We start from the raw sequence: 22,249 nt of genomic DNA on the forward strand, positions 1-22,249 counted from the left end.
TTGGGTACAAGAGAATAGATCTAGGATTGCCTAAATGTGAACTTGTTGGGTCAGAGCCTGCCCTCTTCAGGTCTGCTTTCTGTCACTCCTGACAGTGCAAAGCAGAGTTAAATCCAGTTTAAGCAGCTAGCTGAAGCTTCCTCTTGCATAGGGGATTCCTCCCTTTATAGCCTTTGGTGTTAGGGGGCATAGCTAAGAAAAGGAGGTGGTGTGTATGGAGAACCCTCCTGCTCTGACAGTCCCTGGCTGCTCGAATGGCCCTTTGCACCTATGGTTGCCAATTTTGATTGGATGTATTTCTGGAGATTTCATCACATGACATAATCTTTAATTAAAGTTTAATCTTTAATTTCTGGAGACTCCAGGCCAATCCTGTAGGGTTGGCAAATTTATTTGCACCTGATACATAGGCACGTCTGGTGCATATTTAAATAGGTTTCTAAAATACCGTATTATGCTCAATAGACCCTAGCAAAACACAAACTATGTTTTAATACAGCTAAATGTAAAGTTATACATGTAGGAAGAGAGAATTTAGGCCATACTTACAGGATAGGGGGCTCTGTCCTGGGAAGTAGTAACTCTGAAAAAGACCTGGTGATCAGGGTGAATAGCTCCCAGTGTGACACTGGCCAAAAGGGCTATCATGCAATCCTTGGCTACATAAACAGGGGAATCTCAAATAGGAGTATAGCAATTATATTATCTTTGTAGTTGGTAGTGGAATGGTTGCTGCTGGAATACTGTGTTCAGTTCTTGGTGTCAAGAATTCAAGAAGGATGTTTTTGGAGAGTGCTCAGAAAAGAGCCATGAGAATGATTAAAGGAATGGAAACATACCTTATAGGGATAGACTCCAATCTGCTCGGTTTAAGAAAGAGAGAAGGTGAAGTGGTGACTTGATCCCAGTCTTTAAGTACCTACATGAGGAACAAATATTTGATAATGGGTTCTTCAATCTAGCAGACAAAAGTATGACAGTATCCAGTGGCAGGAAGTTGAAGCTAGACAAATTCAGACTGGAAATAAGGCATACTTTTTATGACTGTGCAGGTAATTAACCTTTGGAACAATTTACTAAGGGTTGTGGTGGATTCTCCATTACTGGCAATTTTTAAATCCGCATTAGATGTTTTTAAAAAAAGATATGCTCTATTTTTGGGAATTTCGATGACTGCATTATGCAGGAAATCAGACCATTACAGTGTACCTTTCTGGCCTCAGAATCTAATTCTGTGTCTCAAATAGGAGAAGTATAAATAGGATGCAAGCTGACAGTACAGTCCTTATAAAAATTACACAAGTGTCTGTAAAGGTAATTTCAACTTCAGTATTTTAGAGATTTAAAATTGTTTACACAACATTAACTAAATTTGGCAAATTTCACTTACATATCAAAGCCTTAAAGATGCATTTGAGTTGAGCATGTTGTTTGTAATGTTCATTTAACTTTAAAACATCTCAAATCATGTTTTCAAAGGTGGATAGAAGAATGATGTTCCTGGACTCAGTAACTTGATGGATGATCAAGTTTTGCAATAGGTGGAATATTAATGGGATCAGTAGGAACTGGATTAGGCCTCATCTATGGTTTGTAATAGAAACACTAACAACACTTAAACTGTAGTGGCACGCATTCCTCTCCATAATTCTGCAGTACAATAATTGTCAAATTTGATTTATTTGTATAATGTTAAAATAACTTTTTAAAGTAATGTATCTAGGATATTAGATAGATATTTGGTGTTCTTGGATATATCTCTTAACCATAATCATGTTAACTTTTAAACTATTTTAATACCTATGTGTCTGTTTCAGTTAAAAAATGACCTTACAGAAAAGTACTTTACCAGATGGAAAGTGATAGACTTTGTATAGGCTTTCTGAACCATCATATAGAATTTAGAATTTTTAATAGAAAATATATCCTGCTACAGGATAGTTTATAGATTATTGGTTACCCCCCCCTTTTCTAAAAAAAATAAAATGATATCATTCTCTATTAAATTATTTAGGATTGCTGGGAAATTTCTGTAGCACTCTATTGATTTCATCCCTGTTATGCTCTCTGGAGGACTTTTCCCTTTGAGTCTCCAGTGTTTTGCTTCATGGAAGCTGAGGAAAACTTTATTTTTGTGGCATCTGCAGTTTTTCATAGACTGCTACAATGTGAATGACTTTTCAAAAATTGAATTTGGTATGACCTTGAAAAATTATTTAAGACTGAACAAAAGGGTATAAAACTCAGTAATAATATGTGTTTCAACAGGTAAACATTTGTAAAATCCCTGTCTTCATAGTACAATATCCTGCTATAGGGCTGTATTTTCAGATAAGTGAATGTGCAGATTTTCACACACAATGTGCTCACTGCTATGTGCCTCATTTGTGCATGCACTTACTTTGATTATGCATTCAAATTGGGTTATTGCCTGTACAAACTATTATAATTAATTTTTTGTGCACAATTATCTAGTTTCCATTACTAGTGGTGATAAGTTGTGAGCATATTAAATATATAATTGTTTAAGCTAACTTTTTTCAAAATCAGGCCTGTGAGAGGGGTGTGTGTGTGGTGTTTTTTTTTTTTTTTTTTAAATAACCATCGAGCAAATAAAATTCCTTTTTGTGTCTTTAGTTCCAGTTTATGGAATGAAAATTTTAAACCTGAACAAATTTAAGGAAAACTTTGACAAGCAAGTATTAACCCTGCTTGTCACAGCTTTACAAATGGCATTTAGACAGAATTCTGTGCTGAGAATTAAGAGGCAAGAGTTCCCCTTCTGCCTCTACCACTGACTGTGCTTTGTGATCGTAGGCATTTCAGCTAAATTCTCTGTGCTTCAGTGACCCTGTCTGTAAAGTGGAGATGTATGCCCAAACTGGTAATGTGCATTGAAATCTAGAGATGAAAATGTTAAGCATTAATTAATATGTAGTACTTTACTACGCAGTGTAGTTGTAGCCGTGTCAGTCCCGGGATATTAGAGAGGTAAGGTGGTATTTTTTAGAGGTTGGTCCAATAAAAGATACTACCTCACCCACGTTGTTTCTCCATGTAGTATTGTAGACGTATTAGAAAACATGTTCCTAAAATTAAGCCTGTGCTTAAATGTTTGGTGAATCAGGCTCTAAAGGCACAAAAAGGTCAGACATGGAGTGAGTTGTGGTTTCTGTAGCTGGAATACTGGTTGTAAACTTTTGGAAGGTGGAGAGGGAGGATGTTTAATAAACATTAATTTAATTTAGGAGGTTTCTCAAGCTCAAGTGTCAGCAAGTGAGAAGACGTGTAGTTGGAAGTAGATGAAAGAAACAAAAGAAGTGGTTGGCAAGAATTTTGGAAGGAGTATTAAGAGTGACAGGGAGAGTAGGTGGAATTTAATGTTTGTTCAGTCCCCTACATTGGAAGTCTATAATTCTTTGGGAGGCTGAGTTGTCCAATGGGAAATGCAGGGGACTAGAACTAAGAACTCTTGAGCCCTATTCTTGACTCTCCTATTGACTTTATGCAGATTGCTTAATTTCTGCATATCTCAGTTTATCCAGTTATCCCATAGGTATACCTACTTCACATTGATTTCTGAACCTTAATTGAGTTCTCAGATAAAGTGATATAGAAATATTATATTGTTTGCTACTGCTGATTGGCCAAGAGAATTCTCTTGTGTGATACTTTTTAAAAAATTACTTCTGGATAGATTCTATATGTACATGAAAGCCATAAAAGATACACTCTGTGTGTGTGTGTGTGTGTGTGTGAATCAAACATTTCGTATAGCATTTACTCTATCAGTGAATCAGTGTTTTCCACTATGATTATTCTTATGTATACTTTGATTACATTATAGAGTAAGAAAATTTGGAAATGGATAATGTCTTTTATGATCTATTTGTCTGTATTGCCTCGTCACAGATGAAAGCAGCTACTTTATTAATATGTTGTTCTTAGTATTTTTTTTTTTTGCTGTATCTAGCCTTTGATTTACTCTTTTCTGTTTGAGATTGTGGGCCAAATGCTACTCTGTGTCAGATCAGGGTATATCTGGAATAATTCCATTGACTTCAGTGAGGTTATCTGAGAGGAGTCTTTCAAGGCAAATTGAAAACTCATGTGAAGAGTTCGTACTTGAGTGAGTGAAGGTTTGCAGGGTCAAGATCCACTGAGATGCTGAGCACCCTCAACTCCCACTGATGCCAGTGAATATTAGCCAATGCTATGATCTGTCTGTTTTGGGACCAAGAGCCAAAACATTAACCCCCCTCCTCCCAATTCCCAAATTTAGTAGATTAACATGCAGGAGGAGGAGTGACAATTAGAGAACCAGATTATTTAAAAAAAAGAAAAGATAAATTGTAAGTCTTGTTCATTTATAGGCAATCTCACAGTCTGATGCTTATAACAGGTTTTTCTTTTACTTTTCATGATCTCTTCTGAGTGTTCTTTCTTGGTTCTCTGGATAGCGGGATGAATTCTATTCTCAGTTTGCATTGGTTGTAAACAAGAGTAACTCTACTGAAGGCTACAGAGTTATAATTTACCCCAATTTACAGAATCTAGTTTATCTCTGTTCAGAGGTAGAGTTCTTATCTGTCATGATTTTATTTCTTGGATCATATTCTATAGTGATAAATTAACTATTGTATTTGCAAACTGTTAGGTCATTTATAAATTCCGCTAACCAATCTGTTGCTGGAGTTCTTATTTCTGATTTTTTAATATTGTTTTAGAATGGCAATATTTGTATTTAAGATAGCCTTCAGATACGTTTTGCTTGCCTTGTATATATTCTTCATAGTTTTTTATTTTTATCTGAACCAGTGGTGCTCTGGTGTCATTACACATTCACCACATTAGTGTGGAGATCTACTCCTATCATTTCTTAATTAAAGGTGTGAGTCTGCAACCTACATTCAGATGGAAAATTGCACTTAATCCTGTGAATTAGTCCCATATTCAAGACCCCATATTCAAGAATTTAGACGAAACAGTACAGAATTCAATACTGGTTCCTATTCCACAATTTATCTGTCTGTTTATAGAGGGATTTTTTACAGTCTGTTAAACCAGATGTGAATCTCATTACAACAAATTTCCTTGGCTGAGTAGTTCAATGAAATAATTATAATGGAGAGAAAACCGAAACAAAACAAAACCCCATGAAGTCACCTTAACACATATTAAATAAATCTTAGAGGTCAAAGCCACAATCTTTTCTGCTTGCCAGTTCATGTTTAAATTTGTCCTCCTAAATTTAATAGTATGGGGCCCAAATCTGCTTTGTTGCCTTGGTGTAAATCCAAGGCCTAATCTTGTCACTGAAATTTGTCCAACAATGGGATGTTCTCCATGCTGACCTCTATCTCTTGCAAGAAAGGAATTCAGTTGCCCCCTGGCACTGCAGAAGGTTTTCCTTGGTACATTGTAGGAAGAGGAGAGCTGAGGGGAAGATGTACATCATTTTACCCCTACTCACCAACTTGAGTTTCAAGTGGAAATGTAATATAACCTGAGGCTGTGTTACATATTTCCCTCCCCGCATCCACTGTCCTATGATGGGAATCACTCTTTGAGAGTAGAGGGTTCTGGGAGCAGCTGCTGGCTGCAGAAATCCTGGCAACACAGCCCCGCTGGAGCTGCAGTGTCAGGGAACGATGAGCTTTTGCTGGGGAGTTGAAGCTGGTGTGGAAGCACAGGGTTTTTGTGTGACTCCAGCCTGTTCTGCAGGTGTGGGGAGAAGTGCAGGCAAATGCCACCTCTCTGACAGAACAAGTGAGGAGCAATTTCAACAAGCAGAACCTCAGCGGAGACTTCTCATTTTGTCCCCTCCTTCAGGCTGTCTGAGGAGGTGATTGGGCCAGCGTAACCACGTTTAAGTCAGTGGCATTGCTATGAATTTAAATGGGTGTAACTGGGTACATGCTTTGAGGTAAAAAACAGAGTCTATGTATCCTGAAAGTGAACATCGATTTGTGGAAGTAAAACATCCCCCTGAGCTCTAAGTATATTATTCTACATAGAGTTTAGAATCTTTCCTTAAATCTTAAAAGATGAGAAATGTATTCTACCTTAATAGTCTCCTGGTCTTTAAACCTATGAGAGTACTTTAGTACTTTTTACTAGAGTAAAATAGTTTTACAAGTTACAACCACTGCTCCCAACTTTCATGTGGTAAATAAGCACCCTGACTTCCACAATAAGTAAAAAAATCAAGCTAGTCCCATTTCAAAACAAGGCCAAAACAAGCCAATCCCTAAGAACTCCAACACTCTATGTGACTAGATCCCCCGGGGATCTGTGATGGGCCTGCTCTGCACCCCTGACTCTCTCCCCCCCTTGCCCCTGCTTGCCAGGAGCTGATTTAAAAAAAAAAAAAAGCAACAAGCTACAAGCCCAACAAGCTACAAGCCAAAAACTATCCAACAAGCAACTCACAAGCCAATTAAGCCAAAAAGAAGCCCAGTTTCTGTGTTTTTTTTTTTTGCGGGTTTGGCATGTCTGGTTACAAGCGAGAGAGCTTAATAGCATGAGTTATGTATTCCAAAGCCCTGAGGCAGTGGATTTAGTTTAGGCAGGTTTGTAAGTCTCTTTAACAGATTATTTACTTTAAATATAATCCAGTTTCTTAAAAGGATACATTTTTCAATGCCCCATACTACAGTATTTACCTCTGAATAAAAAAAAAAACAAAAAGCTTTTCCCGATTGTTTATTTGTATTACCACAGTGCCTAGGAGTGGACCAGGATTCCTTGCGCAGGGTTCTGTGAAAACACACAACAAAAAAGAAGCTCTAAGTAATTATTTTGAGCCAAAGACTGAGAAACAAAACTCTATATCTATAAAGTGCAGTCTTTGGGAAGTGAAATTTGTGTGAAGAAATCAATCACATATTAATTTGTAGGTGTTTCAGTTTATAGTCCAGAGCCTTTAAAAATTAGGATAATTTAGAAACATGGTTATGCTTTATAAGCTATACATCATCTTTTCTTTTGAATGTCGTTTACTCATATAAGGAGTCCTTTTTACTTCAATAGGATTACTTACATGATGAAAGTTTGCAGGATCAGGCCCTAATTATGCAAAGGTGAGAAAATGTGATCAAGACTATGACAAATCTTCAACAGTACTCCTAACTTTGACATTCTTTTATTACTATAATTGATGCTTAGGTAGAGTAGAGTCTTTTCTACTTTGATTTCTTTTTCCTGGTGTTATGATTCACTCTTTTAGGAGGAGGATTGAAAAACTGCTGCAGGCTGCTTATTACAGTGTAACACAGATGGGGCAGTTCCAAATTGGATATCTGACCTATTTTGGAATTGCTCTTATCCAGTGATGAATGTCCCCTTGATTTAAAATTTTGATAACAGCAACAAAGATCTTCCTGGCGTTGCTGAGTTGTTTGGGGAGGAAGTGACTATTACCTGTGAGTTGTTCCTGCTGCTCTATAACCATTAACAAACAAAAGACCCAATCTTCAAACTGACCTCAGTGGGAATTCTGCTTACTTGAGGAATACGGTGGTGCAGCCATGTTCGTATCATGATATTAAGAGAGACAAGATGCATGAGGTAATATCTTTTATTGGATCAGCTTCTGCTGGTGAGAGAGACAAGCTTTTGAGCTTACACAGAGCTCTTCATGCGGTTTGGAACACTGTGTAGCTCGAAAGCTTCTTTCTCTCTCTCAACAATGGAAATTGGTCCAATAAAATATATTCCCTCACCCACCTTGTCTCTCTACTTGAGGAATGTAGGTTTGGGCTGTAGCTCTGTCCTGGATGTTGTTAATGTTGCTGGTGCACACATGGAATTTAAGTTGTCAATTTAGGTGGATGCTACAGTAGAAGAAGAAGTGGAAACAAATACTTGCCAAATGAAAGCAAACACAATTGGTAGGAATTTTTTTTTTTAAATTATAGAATTTAGAGAATGAAAATGATCGAATTAAAAGGAGAAACTTCTCCCAGGAACATCTGATTTCACAGTTGTCATTGCACTATCCTCTGAAGCACTTGGTGCTGTCAGGTATGGGATATTGGGGTAGGTGGTCTAGTGGTCTGATCTGGTCTGGCAATTCTTAAATTTCAATCATTTCACTATTTAAATAAAATACAGATTTTCTTTGCTTCTCATCTCAGAAGGGAAGCACTGAGAAGAGAAAATAATGTAATTACAGTGCTTTTCATTTGTAGAGATGAGCGTACGTTATGGGTCATATCTTCAGCTGGTATAAATTGGTGCAGCTCTGTTGAGTTCAGTGGAGTTATACTGATCTACACGAGCTAAGGCTCTGTCCCGGTAAGTCTGCATAAGCTTTGATTCTTATCCCCATTTTGCAGACAAGGCACAGAGGCTAACCCCATTGGTGTGTTATATGCAAATGAAAGAACTGAAAAAAAGAAAATGCTGGCACTGAGCATTCTAATTTTGCCGAGCAGATGTATGCCCCGCCCCCAAGTCTTCTTTATAATGTGGGGAAATGTGCACAAGGTTCAATAATGCTAAATAAACCTAATTACCTGCATGAAACCGATCACTGGTGGTTGGGGGTAAAAGCAGATGTGCACTAGTGTGGCAATAGGACCTAGATGTTTTAGCACGAGCACAATGTATGTAGCCATTTTCATTATTTAAAGACCATTCTAAAGTACTGCTTAACCTAAATATGTGGAAGAGTTGTGCTTAGGATAAAGAATGTCTGTGGCTGGCTCTCATGTGGCTGCTGCAGACATAGAAATGCTGCTTCTTTATATGAAACAGTATCTTCTGCAGCCAGTTCTTTAAAATATACTGGACACAGTATTGTTGCTAGCCCAGAAGCCTGGGAACCCCCAACATATTTTTTTTATTAGCTCAGAAAAGGAAGGAAGATCTTGTTGGTAAAGCATTGGATTAGGACTGTAGATCTGTGTTCTATCAATGGCGTTGGCATAGAATTTTGTTATGACTTTGGCCAAGTTGTATAGGTTCACATTTTCAAAAGTGCCCTTTTGTTGAGTGCCCAAATTTACTCACTGCAGTGTAAGCCCAGGGTTTGAACTCAGGCTCAGGCCTAATCCACCTTCCACGTACACACCCATTGCACTAACCCAGCTCCCAGGATCCCACGGGAGTGGAGAATCTGAGTCAAATTTGGACCCAGAGTTCAAGCCCTTTTGTACTCGTGCTTTGGGAAGCCACTAAAAGTATTGCACAATCCCACAGGCAAACTTTCTTTATTCTCTGGATAGTCAAGTTTTGTGGCTAGCCAAGTTTTCCCACACTGCACCACAAAGGGCTAGAGTTGCCACTTTTGGGAGGGTGCTAGGAAGTCTGGGATATGGGTGGCTGGACTCGGGCCTGCATAATGCAGTGTAGAAATTGGAGCTCTAGTTTGGGGCCACGTGTTCAACAATTCCTAACCTGGAGTTTACAAATAAGTGTTCGGAAAAAGAAAAGGAGTACTTGTGGCACCTTAGAGACTAACCAATTTATTTGAGCATAAGCTTTCGTGAGCTACAGCTCACTTCATCGGATGTGAGCTGTAGTAGCTCACGAAAGCTTATGCTCAAATAAATTGGTTAGTCTCTGAGGTGCCACAAGTCCTCCTTTTCTTTTTGCGAATACAGACTAACAGGGCTGTTACTCTGAAACCTGTCAAATAAGTGTTGACGCTCAAGCTCTAGATTAACAAACCCAGGGACTGCTAACTCAGATTCTGCTAACCCTGGGCTTACATTGCAGTGTAGACATATCCTGTACAGACACTTGGGGGGTAAATCTGCTTTGCGTTAGCCTGCTACACGCTAGCTGTCCATGTGGACCGTGCTGTCATGCACTAAAAGTTCCAACATGCTGATCTACTTGTAGCGGGGTAGATCAGAGCACACTGTGGAGCATGGACTGCTAGTGTGCATCAGGCTAGTGTGAGGTAAATTTACACCCCAGCTTGCCATGGAGTGGGTGTTTATATAGATAAACCCAGTGACCTGTCAATACTTGGATCCATCTGAGTTATGCCTTTTGTTTCTGCCTTGCTCTCCCCCTCCAAGCTGCTCTGAGGATTAATGCTCGCATCTCAAGAGACCATCCAAAGGAACCAAAATCAGACTTCCTTCTGCTGAGGCAATATGTCACTATGCTATATTTCGTTTCCTTCCTCTTACTTATATATCTGTGCTCTGCTCTGGTCTACTCTGAACAGTTGTGGTCGTCTTAACACATGTGTTTTAGGTCAGTTCCTACAGAGTTGATTTAGCACTTTATAATCTGCCTGCCATTGTGTAGTTTATCAATAATAATGAGCCCAATCTTGTATACTCTCTAAGGGCTTGATCCAAGGCTCACAGAAGTCAGTGGGAGTCTTTTGTTGACTTCAGTGGAAACAAGCTGAGCCCCATTGATTCAACTTGCTTCCTTATGGAGCTCAAATTATGGATTCCAAGGCCAGAAGAGACCATTGTGATCATCTAGTCAGACCTCCTGTATAACACAGTCCAGAGAACTTCTCCCAAATAATTCTTAGAGTAGATCTTTTCGGAAAACATCCAATCTTGATTTAAAAATTGTCTGTGCTGGAGGATCCTCCAGGATCCTTGGTAAACTGTTCTAATGGTTAATTACTCTCACTGTTAAAAATGTATGCCTTATTTCCTCCAGTATAAATTTTTTTCAGCTTCAGCGTCTAGACATTTGATTGTGTTATGGCTTTCTCTAGTATATTGCAGAGCTCATTATTAAATATTTGTTCCCCATGTAAAATTAACATGACCTTTTAGTGTCTCAACTACTACTTCAATGTACACAGTACCGTATCATGCCTAAATATGTTGCTCTTGTCCTTTCATTTGAAAAAACCCTCCAGCACTTTTTATTCAGAATAGTGCTAATTCTAAATAGGAGGGGTATATCCACAAGATTGTATATTAACACTTTTTTTTTTTTTAATGCTTTACAGTTACAGGAGCCATTGTCTCCATTTCTGAGAGGAGAAAGTTATTGCCCAGGGAATAATGTTATCTATGAAAAGACAATAAGAAAATATGAGCTGCTAAATCCTGAACAGGTAAATGTTTTCTTGCACAGCAGATTAATATAAATAATATAAAAAATCAAACACTTTTCTACTACTTTCTCAAGTTTTTGCTTCTCTTGGAAATTAAAGCAAATCTGATAGAATTGTTTTAGTATATGTAAGGGCTAAATCCTTACTTGAAATCAATGGAATTTCTTTTATGAGTAAGGTGAGCAGGATTTGGAACATCTATTGGCCAAGCTCGCAATGGCTTACACTCAACTTGATGGCATTTCTATGTCTGTCAATATGTAACGCAATAACTTTTGAATGTCACATCAGATCAGTTTGAAAATTTTAGGGAATGTTGTGTCCAGAACCCTGTTATTTTGGGGAAAATCAAAAGGGGAGAAATAGGGTACACGTGGAACCCCTATCTTCTCTTTAGCCAATCTACAATTTCAAGCACCTTTGCGGTTGTCTATAGATCAAACAATATTTGAGTATTGAGTACTGGTTGATGGCACCCATTAATGCCTTCCATCATAACAATACCCCAGTATAGAGTTAAGATGTTGACCCAGTGAATGTCCTATCTTCCAGATGGTGGGGGGAATGGGTGCCTACAGGGAGCTCTTATCATGGAAGAGCGGGGGGTGAAGGGACCCTGGAATGGAGGGAGTGGGGGGCACACAGAACTCCTGGCATGGAGGGGGAAATGGAATGAGGGCTAAACAGAGCCCCTGCCAATGAGGGAATGGGGGGCGGGGAGAAAACGCACACAGCAACTGACATGGAGGAGAGAGTGGGGTCCCTGGTATTGGAGGAGGAAAGAATGGAGTGAGCACACAGAACCCATGGCAGGAAGGACATTGAGGGGAATTGCAGGGAGTCCATGAAATAGAGGGAGATGATGGGATGGCATGGCGGGAGCTTATGGGGGGGAAGGAGCAATGCAAGGAGCCCTTGGGGTTTGCAGTGAGCTTGGCCTTCCAGAAACTACGAAGTGTGCAGCCTGTTAGTTATACTTTCCCCAAAACCTTCCTTTTAAATTGAAGCTGAGAGTTGCTGTGCCTCTTTATTTGATAGTACTATAATTTTGAGCCTGAGGCCTGGTCCACACTGGGGAGTGGATCAATCTAAGTTACGCAACTTCAGCTATGTGAATAACGTAGCTGAAGTTGACGAACGTAGATCTACTTACCGTGGTGCCTTCACTGCGGTAAGTTGACGGTTGACGCTCTCCCGTCGACTCTGCCTGCGCCTCTCGCCCTGGTGGAGTACCAGAGTCGATGGGAGAGTGCTTGGCGGTTGATTTATCCTGTCTAGACTAGACGCAGTAAATCGACCCTCGCTGGATCAATCGCTGCCCGTCGATCCAGTGGGTAATGTAAACAAGCCCTGACTGTGGCACCTTTACTGTCATTGGTAACTACATTTGCATGGGGATTGTCTCACTGACTTCTAGAAATAATTCCAAATTGTATGAATTTGTTGTCCTATTTACCCAGGCTTTTAGAAAAACAAGACTATAAGGAAAGGTATTGTTTGGAATTTTACTCTGTTTCTGGCTAATTACATTGTGATGGAGCTGGTTGAACATTTTCAACTGAAAAAATTCACCACCAAAATTTGGGGTTTGATCAAAAACTTATTTTTCATTGAAAAATGTAATTATTGATTAGGTTTAATTTAATTTTCCTCAGAAAACTTTGCAACAAGATGACAATTAAAACATGAAATGTTTGGTTTGTTCAAAAACTGGAAAAAAAATTGTGAAATTTTTGATTTTTGTTTTCTTCCTCCTCTGTCTGCCACTGAATGCAGAAGAATAAACTATGTATAAAGGGTCTCCTCTCCCTGCATAACTTTTCCAAAGTTGGAGAAGTTTTGAGTGGAAAACGGGAAGGGAATGCCTGGACTTTTTTTTTTTTTTTTAAGTCATACTTTAAGAGGAAAACTAGAAAAAAAGAGGAAAACAAAAACTGGACATTTAAAAAAAATATTTTACAAAAAAATTTCACCAACTCAAATATTCCATTTTAAGTACTAAGAAACAACAAACCACCATAGAATCTAGGGCTGGTGATCTTTAAAATGCATTATATGTGGAAATATTTATTTATTTAAATTATTTATGTATTTATTTAAAGCACTGAAGTATATTGACTTCAATGGAACTTAAGTGTATGCTGCAGTGCTATGTTGAGTCATGGCCTAAACTAGCTTCTAGATTACTTACAATTTCTTTGTCACTCTCATATGCTTGATAAATTAAAAAAAGTTGCATTTTTCCTGCATTATAAAAACATAAATGATGTGGCATCATGTAGTCTGCATAATGTGTGAAAAATGTTGCAGATGTCACTATGCATTGTTCACTGTGAAAATCAAAACTTGAAAATTCATGAAGCAAATTTACTGACCCATCTCCAGATTAAATTCAGTTCCAAATACTTTTCTTACTAAACTGTGCTGCAGTGAAAAAGCCAAGAAATATGTCTTTCAAACTTGATCTCATTTCCTACCGTCGGTGTTTTTGACTATAACAGGATATGTCAAAGGAACATATGTTAGAATAGTAATAGAATCTAAATCTAAATATAAAAAACAAGTGGAAGTACCATTTCGTGAAATGGCATGTCTACGCTGAGACTGCATGGACCTAATGACATCAACCTTGACTCTATGCCGCTTGTGGGGGTGGAGTTATTAAGTCGGTGTAGCGGGGCAGTTACGTTAGCGGAAACAAAATTTAAGGCTATGTCTACGCCTACACAGCTTTTCGCGACATGGCTGTGTCGCTACAGCCGTACAGCTAAAAGTTGTGCCTAGTAGCCACTGTTCATCGGCACTCCTGCCAACAAAAAACTTCCACTCCCAACGAGCAGCGTTGGCGTTGTCGGCAGGAGAGTACTCCTGCTGACAGTGCGCTGTTCACACTGGCGCTTGTCGCAGCAAAACTTTTTTGTCTTCCAGGGTTTTTTTTTTTTAAACACCTCTGAAAGACAAAAGTTTTGTCATTCAGTTGCCTGTGTAGACGTTGCGTAAGCTGCTCGGTGACAACCTAACTCTGTAGCGTAGACCAGACTTCAGAATGTCACAGCTAAATACAAGGTGGAACAGGTTATTTAACATAAGTAGTTAACACACATTTCCAGGAACCATTCAAGGTGAAGTGGCCTGTTAACCTTGAATGGTCCCTTGAAAAATGTGTTAACTTCTTATGCTAAACCATCTGTTCCACCTTGTATGTAGCAGTGATACATACTGAGTGTGTTTCCCAGCCCTGAAGAAGAGCTCTGTGTAAACTTTCAAAAGCTTGTTTCTCTCTCATCAATAGAAGTTGGTCCAATAAAAGGTATTACCTCACCCATCTTGCAATATTTGCCAACCCCTAATGCTCAAAAATCTTGAGTCAGGCTCACCAAAAATCACGAGTATGTAAAAATAATAGATGTGGTGGGTCTTTTTATTTGTCTTCTGCTTTTTGAACCTTTAAGGTGGACAGGGGGTCACATTTTGAAGCTTTCTGCACAGACACAAGAGCTAGAAACTTACTTTTTCTTTAAGAATGAAGGCTGAAATCATTACATATCCACTTGACTCTAGAAGCTGGGTCTTAAAGGAAAGCAGTAATTCTCATGAGACTCACGACAAAATCATGAGAGTTGGCAACACTGCCTCCTTGTTTCTCTAATACACTGGGGCCAGCACAGCTGCAACAACTGTTAATGTGTTAATGTTGTACTATGCCAAATGACAAGCATCTATTCGTGGCATTTTCAATAATATAATTAAAATATTTGCCTAACTGATCAACATAAACTACCATTTGAGTTTTCCCATGCAAGAATGCATTTTATTCATGTATACAGAGGCTTTGTACGAGGGAGAGTAATGTTCTCTGGTTCTATAATAATCTTGAATTTCCTATGTATTTTTTTTAAAGGAGAAACAATACCAGTTTTCCCACCCGTCCAGTCAATCCCAGGTTAGCCATGTATGCCAGCAATCTGAACAGCCCCAAGTCATCCACCAATGCCGAGAAACACAAAGTTGCAGTCCCTGCGAAATAAGCTCAATCTCTGTGAGTGATGGTGGAAGAGGAACGAACACAGTGCAGAGGGTAACAATCCAGTGCTGCGAACCGGTAAGAAGAATTCCTGTTTAGTATTTTACTTTTCACAGCATATTAATATTGTATACGGTGCACAGCATTTTACCGAGAAATTAAACTAACGGTCCATGGGAGCTTAGTTTAAATTATATAGTGTGGAGATTACATTCTATATATCCTTTTTGAAGATGCTCAGAATAAGTTAAATTAAGAGCCAAAATGTTTATGTATAGATATTACTGCTGCAAATCTCAACTTTCCCATTTTCTTGTATTTTCAGCACAGTATGTGAAATGTTTGGTTAAGAATGTTAGAACTGGCAACAGTCTGACCTAGAAAGGGTCCTGCTGTAACATTGTTTCAGGTACCCTGTAATTTCTAGGGGCCCAAATGGAGGCATGTTTTGGTTGGAATCTGAGCAAGAGAGCAGTTTTCAAAGTCTGTCATCTTTATAATTCTGTCACCTGCAGATGGAGATGAGAATTTTAAATATATACTTTCCTCTCAATATACAGATTATGGTATTTGGAGGCTAATTTTTCAATTGTGTGTGGAGTGAATGCCTCCGAAAAATTGTGTGTTGCCATTGCACTTGCAAAACCCCATGTTGGCATATGCCAATAGGTAGTTACAGGAGGAACACAATCATCATGAAGCAGCTGAAAACTTTGACCTTGAGTACAGTAGTATGCCTAAAATAGAAAAGATTAGAAAATGTATCCTGCCTCAATAGGTGAATCCTTCTTTATATTCAGGCGTAAGGTAGGTAGATTGACTTGGTTCTGAACATCTGGTAGGAATTGATCGTAGTTTTTCTTCATCAGTGAGACTGTACGCACTTGATCATCCTCTCCTGCAGAGAAACCAATAAAGAGACTCATTTTTCTTTAACAGCTACGGTCAATATATACATTATCTTCCACATGCTGTTCAGCATAGCCTTGTTGGGTCAGACCGGTGGTCTATCTACCCCAGTATCTGTCTCTGACAGTGGCCAGTGCCAGATGCTTCAGAAGGAATGAACAGAACAGGGCCATTTTGTATGATCCATCCCCTGTCATCCGGTCCCAGCTGCTAGCAGTTGGAGGTTTAGGGACACCTGGAGTATGAGGTTGCATTTCTGACCACCTTGGCTAATTGCTATTGCTGGATATATGCTCCGTGAATGTATCTATTTTTTTTTTTTAACCCAGTTATACGTTTGGCCTTTGTCCAACATCACCTGGCAACGATTCCACAAGTTGACTGTGCATTGTGTGAAAAACTTCCTTATGTTTGTTTTAAACATGCTGCCTGTTAATTTCATTGGGTGACCTTTAGTTTTTGTGTTATGTGAAGGGGTAAATAATGCTTCCCTATGCACTTTCTCCATACCATTCATGAGTTCATAGGCCTCTATCATATCCTCCCTTAGTCATCTCTATTCTAAGCTTGAACAGCCCTAGTCTTTTTTAGTCTCTCTTCATATGGAAGCTGTTTCATTCCCCAGTCGTGTTTGTTGCCCTTCTCTGTAACTTTTCCAGTTGTAATATATCTTTTTTGAGATGAAGCGACCAGAAATACATGCAGTATTCAAGGTGTGCGTGACCAGTTTATAAATTGGTATTGTGATATTTTCTGTTTTATTATCTGTCCCTTTCCTAGTGGTTCCTAACATTCACTTAGTTTCCCTTGGAACTGTTCTTTGTCCCCTTGGGACTGTTCTTTGTCCCCTTGCACTGCCAACTTCATACCTTTTCCCATACCATTTGGAAAATCCTCTCAACATATGTCAGGTGCCCTCCCTTTCCTTCTTCACAAAACTCTACAATATGCATCTGTTCCATAAAGCATAAGAGGGGCAGACTTAAATAACTTAACTCTAAATTTCTAGACTTTCAACCATTTAATTTTTGAACATGGATTCTAAGAAAGTTATTTTGTTCATTATATATATTTCACACCTTAAATCACATTACTCCCAAACACGTGTCTTTTTATTTAGTACTGTGTACTACTACTTATCTTTCTAGTTTGTAAATCAGATCTTTCATTTATTAACTGATAATTCTTCTGTTGCAACTTAGGTGTCTCAAAGTTTGACTTGTTGGTTTAGTCACTGTTTATCCTTTTGGGGTTTTAACCAATCATGCAGTCATACCTCTAAAATCAATATTTTGCCTAAAGGAATAAACAAGAAATTAATTCATCCTCAACTTCTAAAACAGTCAGAAGTTCTCCATGAAGGAGGCATATCTATAGTGCCCTATCAGGATTACTTTCTGTCTGCACTTACCAATAAATTGTTAAATTAATGTGGAAATACTGAATTGTTTATTTAGTAGCAAAAATTACCATGTACTAAACTTACTATGTTAAACATGCTCTTCCAACATAATTAAGGAGTTAATAAATTCTACAACTTCCTTTACAATTATTTTAGCATTGTGTATCACATTTCCTTTTTTGAGAAATACTCAAAATTGACCAGAGGTTATTTTGGACTGCCTGCAAAATTTTAATCCCTTAGAAGATTCTGCTGGATGATATATGTAGCAGTTCCTGTCCCTAAAAATATAGCATCTAAAAACATTTGAAGGTACAAAATAATAAAACACTACAGAAGTGGGAGTGGTCTTTATAGCTGGAATACTTTTCTTTTCATGTTCTTTTTTAAAATTAAGGTATAGTACTCATTTTGAGAGTATTTGTTTTTCACCCTTCCAGAAAGTACTAAAGAAGTTTCTATCATTTAAAATTAAATGTGGAGGAGTGTACACTATTATATTCTATGACTTAGTTGGCAAATTTGTATAGTAATTAATTTTTAAAAATGTAATATCTCGTATCTCTTTAAAATGCCAGCGGTTTTAACAGAGATCAGATTCTGTTTACTCTTGAGTTAGTATTATATACTATATTTATAATACCCCAGAGCAAAGAGAAGGAATGAAACAACTTTTGAGATATCTGTGTTTCATACACTACCTGAGAACTCTCTGGAATTATTTCCCCAAGATATAGTAAACAAAATACTCTGAAGAGATGAACCATCCATTCATAGATAAGAGTGTTGCATTTAGGTCTGATAATAGGAGTTTTTTAGTATAAATTTAAATCTTAGTTTTTTTTAAAGTTTTAGGACTAAATTATTTCTGTTTTTGGTTATATTTTAGAATATTATCTTGTATTTTTGACACAAACCAGGATCAAATCACAAACTGAGCTGCTGTTTAGACTTGAATGTTAGCTCCTTGGATATATTTCTATGTTTCTGTTTTTAAATAAGAATATCGTGTATACATTGATACAACAGGAAAGGTGTATTATTCTATACTTCAACTTCCATTGAAGTTAGTGGAACTACTTGCATGAGTTAAGACCATCAGGATTTGGCTCATGGCTTGTAAAAGTATGTAACATAATAGGGTGTGTACGTTTAAAAAAAAAAAAAAAGCATCTCACTGAGCAGTTATGGACTTGATTATGAAATCTTTATTTATATTAGTACTTCCGCTGAGGACATTGTCCGTACTCAGTTGAGTAAGAGCTATAGGATTGGGCCCTGAACTTCCATTCATCTTACAGGACTGGACTCTTTGTGCTTTCAAGATACGTTGCCTAATATCACTATAATTCTTAAACAAGAATAAGACCTAGTGCTATGGCTGAACAGTTTCTTAACATTTTTCCTATTGCTGCAGGTTCTAAGGTTCTGTCTGTGGTCCTATGTTCGTGCTCTCTCTCTCTTTCCCCATCCATCATACCTTTTTCTTCATAAAACAAAGAGAGGCCTTTTTTCAAATAGGTAAGTCTGAAAGATTAGACAACAGATCTTCTAAATTTGGTAAAAATCAAAATGAGCCACCACTATTTTTAAACAGACAGCATTTTTTAGAGTAGGTTGGAATTATTTACTACTTGTATATATAAAGTGGATTTGGTTCTGGATTTTGCTTATAGAGCAAACTACACTTATATACACATAATAAAGCTGAAGTTGTAATTCTTCATCCTACCCACTAAGCAAATGCAGTCGCTGTCTCGCTTCACCATTACAATTTTACTTATTGTTCAAAACTTTGGCTGTAACAATTAGACAAAGAAATGCAGCTATGTCTAGACATGAATCGTGGACTAGACATTTTATGGTGCCCCTACTCATTATTCATATTCCTTGACACACTATCAGAATGATTAAAAGTATTAAAATGTACCTTTCTCCAGTAATTTAAATGTCAGTTAATGTTTGTGTAGCACCTTGGTGACATAGAGTGGGGTGGAGCTGCTAAGTGTAACTTTTATTATCTTATAAAACTGAGGTGGCAAACCAAAAGAGAATTTTGTTTCACAGAAATTTCTGAAACATTTGTGTTCCCATGGTTACTCATTTGGCAAAAGATGGCAACGTATGGTAAGAGACTATCTACCTACTCCTCACCTTGTTTACCAGTTCTGCCAGAGACACGAAAACCAATGCCTCTATTTGGCAAAGGCAACAAGCTGCAACTCAGTTAACAAATGCAAACATCCAACAGGCAAAGTACATTACATTTTATTCATTTATGCCCAAACCCTTATCCTACTAAAATTAGTGGCAAAGCACTAGTTGATTTTAACATGACCAGGGTTTGGCCCTTACAGAACTACAATACGAACCGTAAGTGAGCACAGGGTGCAAAGAAAACATAGCAACATATAATAGTAATCAGAGAAAAATCAGTAAAGGCCAAAGACTAGTATAACCCAGTGTAAATACTGGCTCTCGGTCTTCACCAAACTCCACCTTTTTTAGATTGCTGTTGCACACTGAGCCGATGTTTTCAGAGCACTATCTAGAGAAACTGCATGATTTCTTTCTTGAATGGTAACAGCTAATTTAGACCCCCTCATTTTATGTATCATATGTATAATTGGGATTATGGTTTCCAATGTGCATTACTTTGCATTTGTCAGCACTGACTTTCATCTGCCATTTTGTTGCCCAGTCACCAAATTTTGTGAGATCCCTTTGTAACTCTTTGCAGTCAGCTTCGGACTTAACTATATCAAGTAACTTTGCCACCTCACTGTTTACCCCCTTTTCCAGATAATTTGTGAATATGTTGAACAGCATTGGTCCCAGTACACATCCTTGGGGGGCTCCCACTATTTACCTCTCTCCACTCTGAATACTGATCATTTATTCCTATCCTTTTTTTTCTATCTTTTAATCAGTTACTGATCCATGAGAGGACCTTCCCTCTTATCCCATGATTGCTTACCTTGCTTAAGAGCCTTTGGTGGGACCTTGTCAAAGGCTTTCTGAACATCCAAGTACACTATATATCCATTGGATCATCCTTGCCCACATTTGTTGGCCCCCTCAAAGAATTCTAATAGATTGGCCAGGTATGATTTCCCTTTACAAAAGCTGTGTTGACTCTTCCCCCAACGTATCATGTTCATCTATGTGTCTGATAATTGTTATTTACTATAGTTTCAGCCAATTTGCCTGGTATTGAAGTTAGGCGTACCAACCTGTAGTTGCTAGGATCACCGCTGGAATCTTTTTTAAAAGTCAGCATTACATTAACTATCCTCCAGGCATCTGGTACAGGGGCTGATTTAAGGGGTAGGTTACATACCACATTTAGTAGTTCTGTGATTTCATATTTGAGTTCCTTCATAACTCTTTGGTGAATATCATCTGGTCCTAGTGACTTATTACTGGTTTATCAATTTGTTCCAAAACCACCTCTATCAACATCCCCATCTAGGACAGTTCCTCAGATTTGTTATCAAAAAGAGTGACACTGGTGTGGGAATCTCCCTTGTATCCTTTGCAGTGAAGACAGATGTGAAGAATTCATTTAGCTTCTCCAGAATGGCCTTGTCTTCCTTGAGTGCTCCTTTAGCACCTTGATTGTCCAGTTGCCCCACTGACTGTTTGGCAGGCTTCCTGCTTCTGTATCGTTGCTGGCAGGACTCAGGGAGTTCTAATGCAATATTATACATCTTGATTCAACATAATCAATTCATTGATGCAGCATAGGTGTTAAATTCTCAGATGTTCTTTGTGTGATTTTTGAGCTTTAGTTAACAGAAAGCTGAAATGAGAAGAAATAACTAGCCACAAAATGAAAGGCAAGATGCGTTCTAGTAGTGATCCAATAGAGATCCTACTCGGTTTTAAGAAAAGAGAACTAACATTCAGTAATTTTTAATCCGATTTTCACTTTTAGAACCTAAAAATGCACCACAATCTTAGTCATACAAGGTCAGAATATTTTAACTCATTTTACTGTAAAGAAAAAAGAGCAATAGTCCTTGTTTGAATGGTCTCCAGGGCTGCTTAAGTAGGCCAACACCTGTTGTGTGGCAAGACATTTTATTACCTTCTGGGCTGTAAGAGTGCTCTTTGTTCTGAGTTGCTTATAATTCCAAGGCTGAATTTAAGGAAGTAAGGATGGAGTGACTCCCTGCATTCTTAATCTCCTTCATTGATTTCATTTTAAATGTCCAGTTTAAAGTGATTTTAACATATTCTTGTAGGTATTAAAATTAGTTTTAATGGTCTATTACATAATAATAGTTTTATTCTGTGATGATAATGCATAGTCAGCATTAGCACTTCAACAAGAACAGATAAGTGGCTCAGGCAACTTCAAGGTGAGTAGGGAAAAAAAAGAGTACAAATTATATAAGAGCAGGGAACATGACAAAGATGTGTGGAACAGATAAAGCAAGGGGAGGGAGATAAACTTAAAAGGAAGAAGTTTATTCTGGTGACTCATGTTTTTCACTAGAATTATACAGGAAATGAAACAGTTCTTTAGGACAGTAATGAAAGTTAACCCTTGCTTGTTAATCTGCAGCTTTAGAGAGAATTTACCTGTCCCTAGCCACTGGTGCCTTCACTCCTACTCCTCCAGATCCTCCCACTTCCGTTTCAACGTGCTGTGCTTTTGTATATAGAGTTAAATAAGAGCATGCCAATTGTAATGAGTGAAATCAGAACCTATGGAGAATTTTTGAAAAGTTAGAGAAGTTTTTTCATAGCACGTTAAGGTTAATATTTGTGTGTATGTAAAAAGAAACCCGCATCTCTGAGGTTGAGACACATTTCATTTGTGCTTAGGAAGACATTATGGAATGCTGAGGTATCATTCAATTAA

At 38.0% G+C, this 22,249-nt stretch overlaps 1 protein-coding gene across 1 annotated transcript in view; it reads left to right on the forward strand.

Annotated features, from left to right (window-relative positions):
- POF1B (POF1B actin binding protein) overlaps positions 1-22,249 on the forward strand; it is a 46,038-nt gene that overhangs the window by 5,688 nt on the left and 18,101 nt on the right. The window contains exons 2-3 of the mRNA XM_048863128.2: positions 10,937-11,044; positions 14,946-15,146. Coding sequence (XP_048719085.2) covers positions 10,937-11,044; positions 14,946-15,146 — 309 coding nt within the window. The remainder of the gene's footprint in view (positions 1-10,936; positions 11,045-14,945; positions 15,147-22,249) is intronic.

This window comes from Caretta caretta, chromosome 9 (genome assembly GCF_965140235.1).
Source record: "Caretta caretta isolate rCarCar2 chromosome 9, rCarCar1.hap1, whole genome shotgun sequence".
Taxonomy (NCBI): domain Eukaryota; kingdom Metazoa; phylum Chordata; order Testudines; family Cheloniidae; genus Caretta; species Caretta caretta.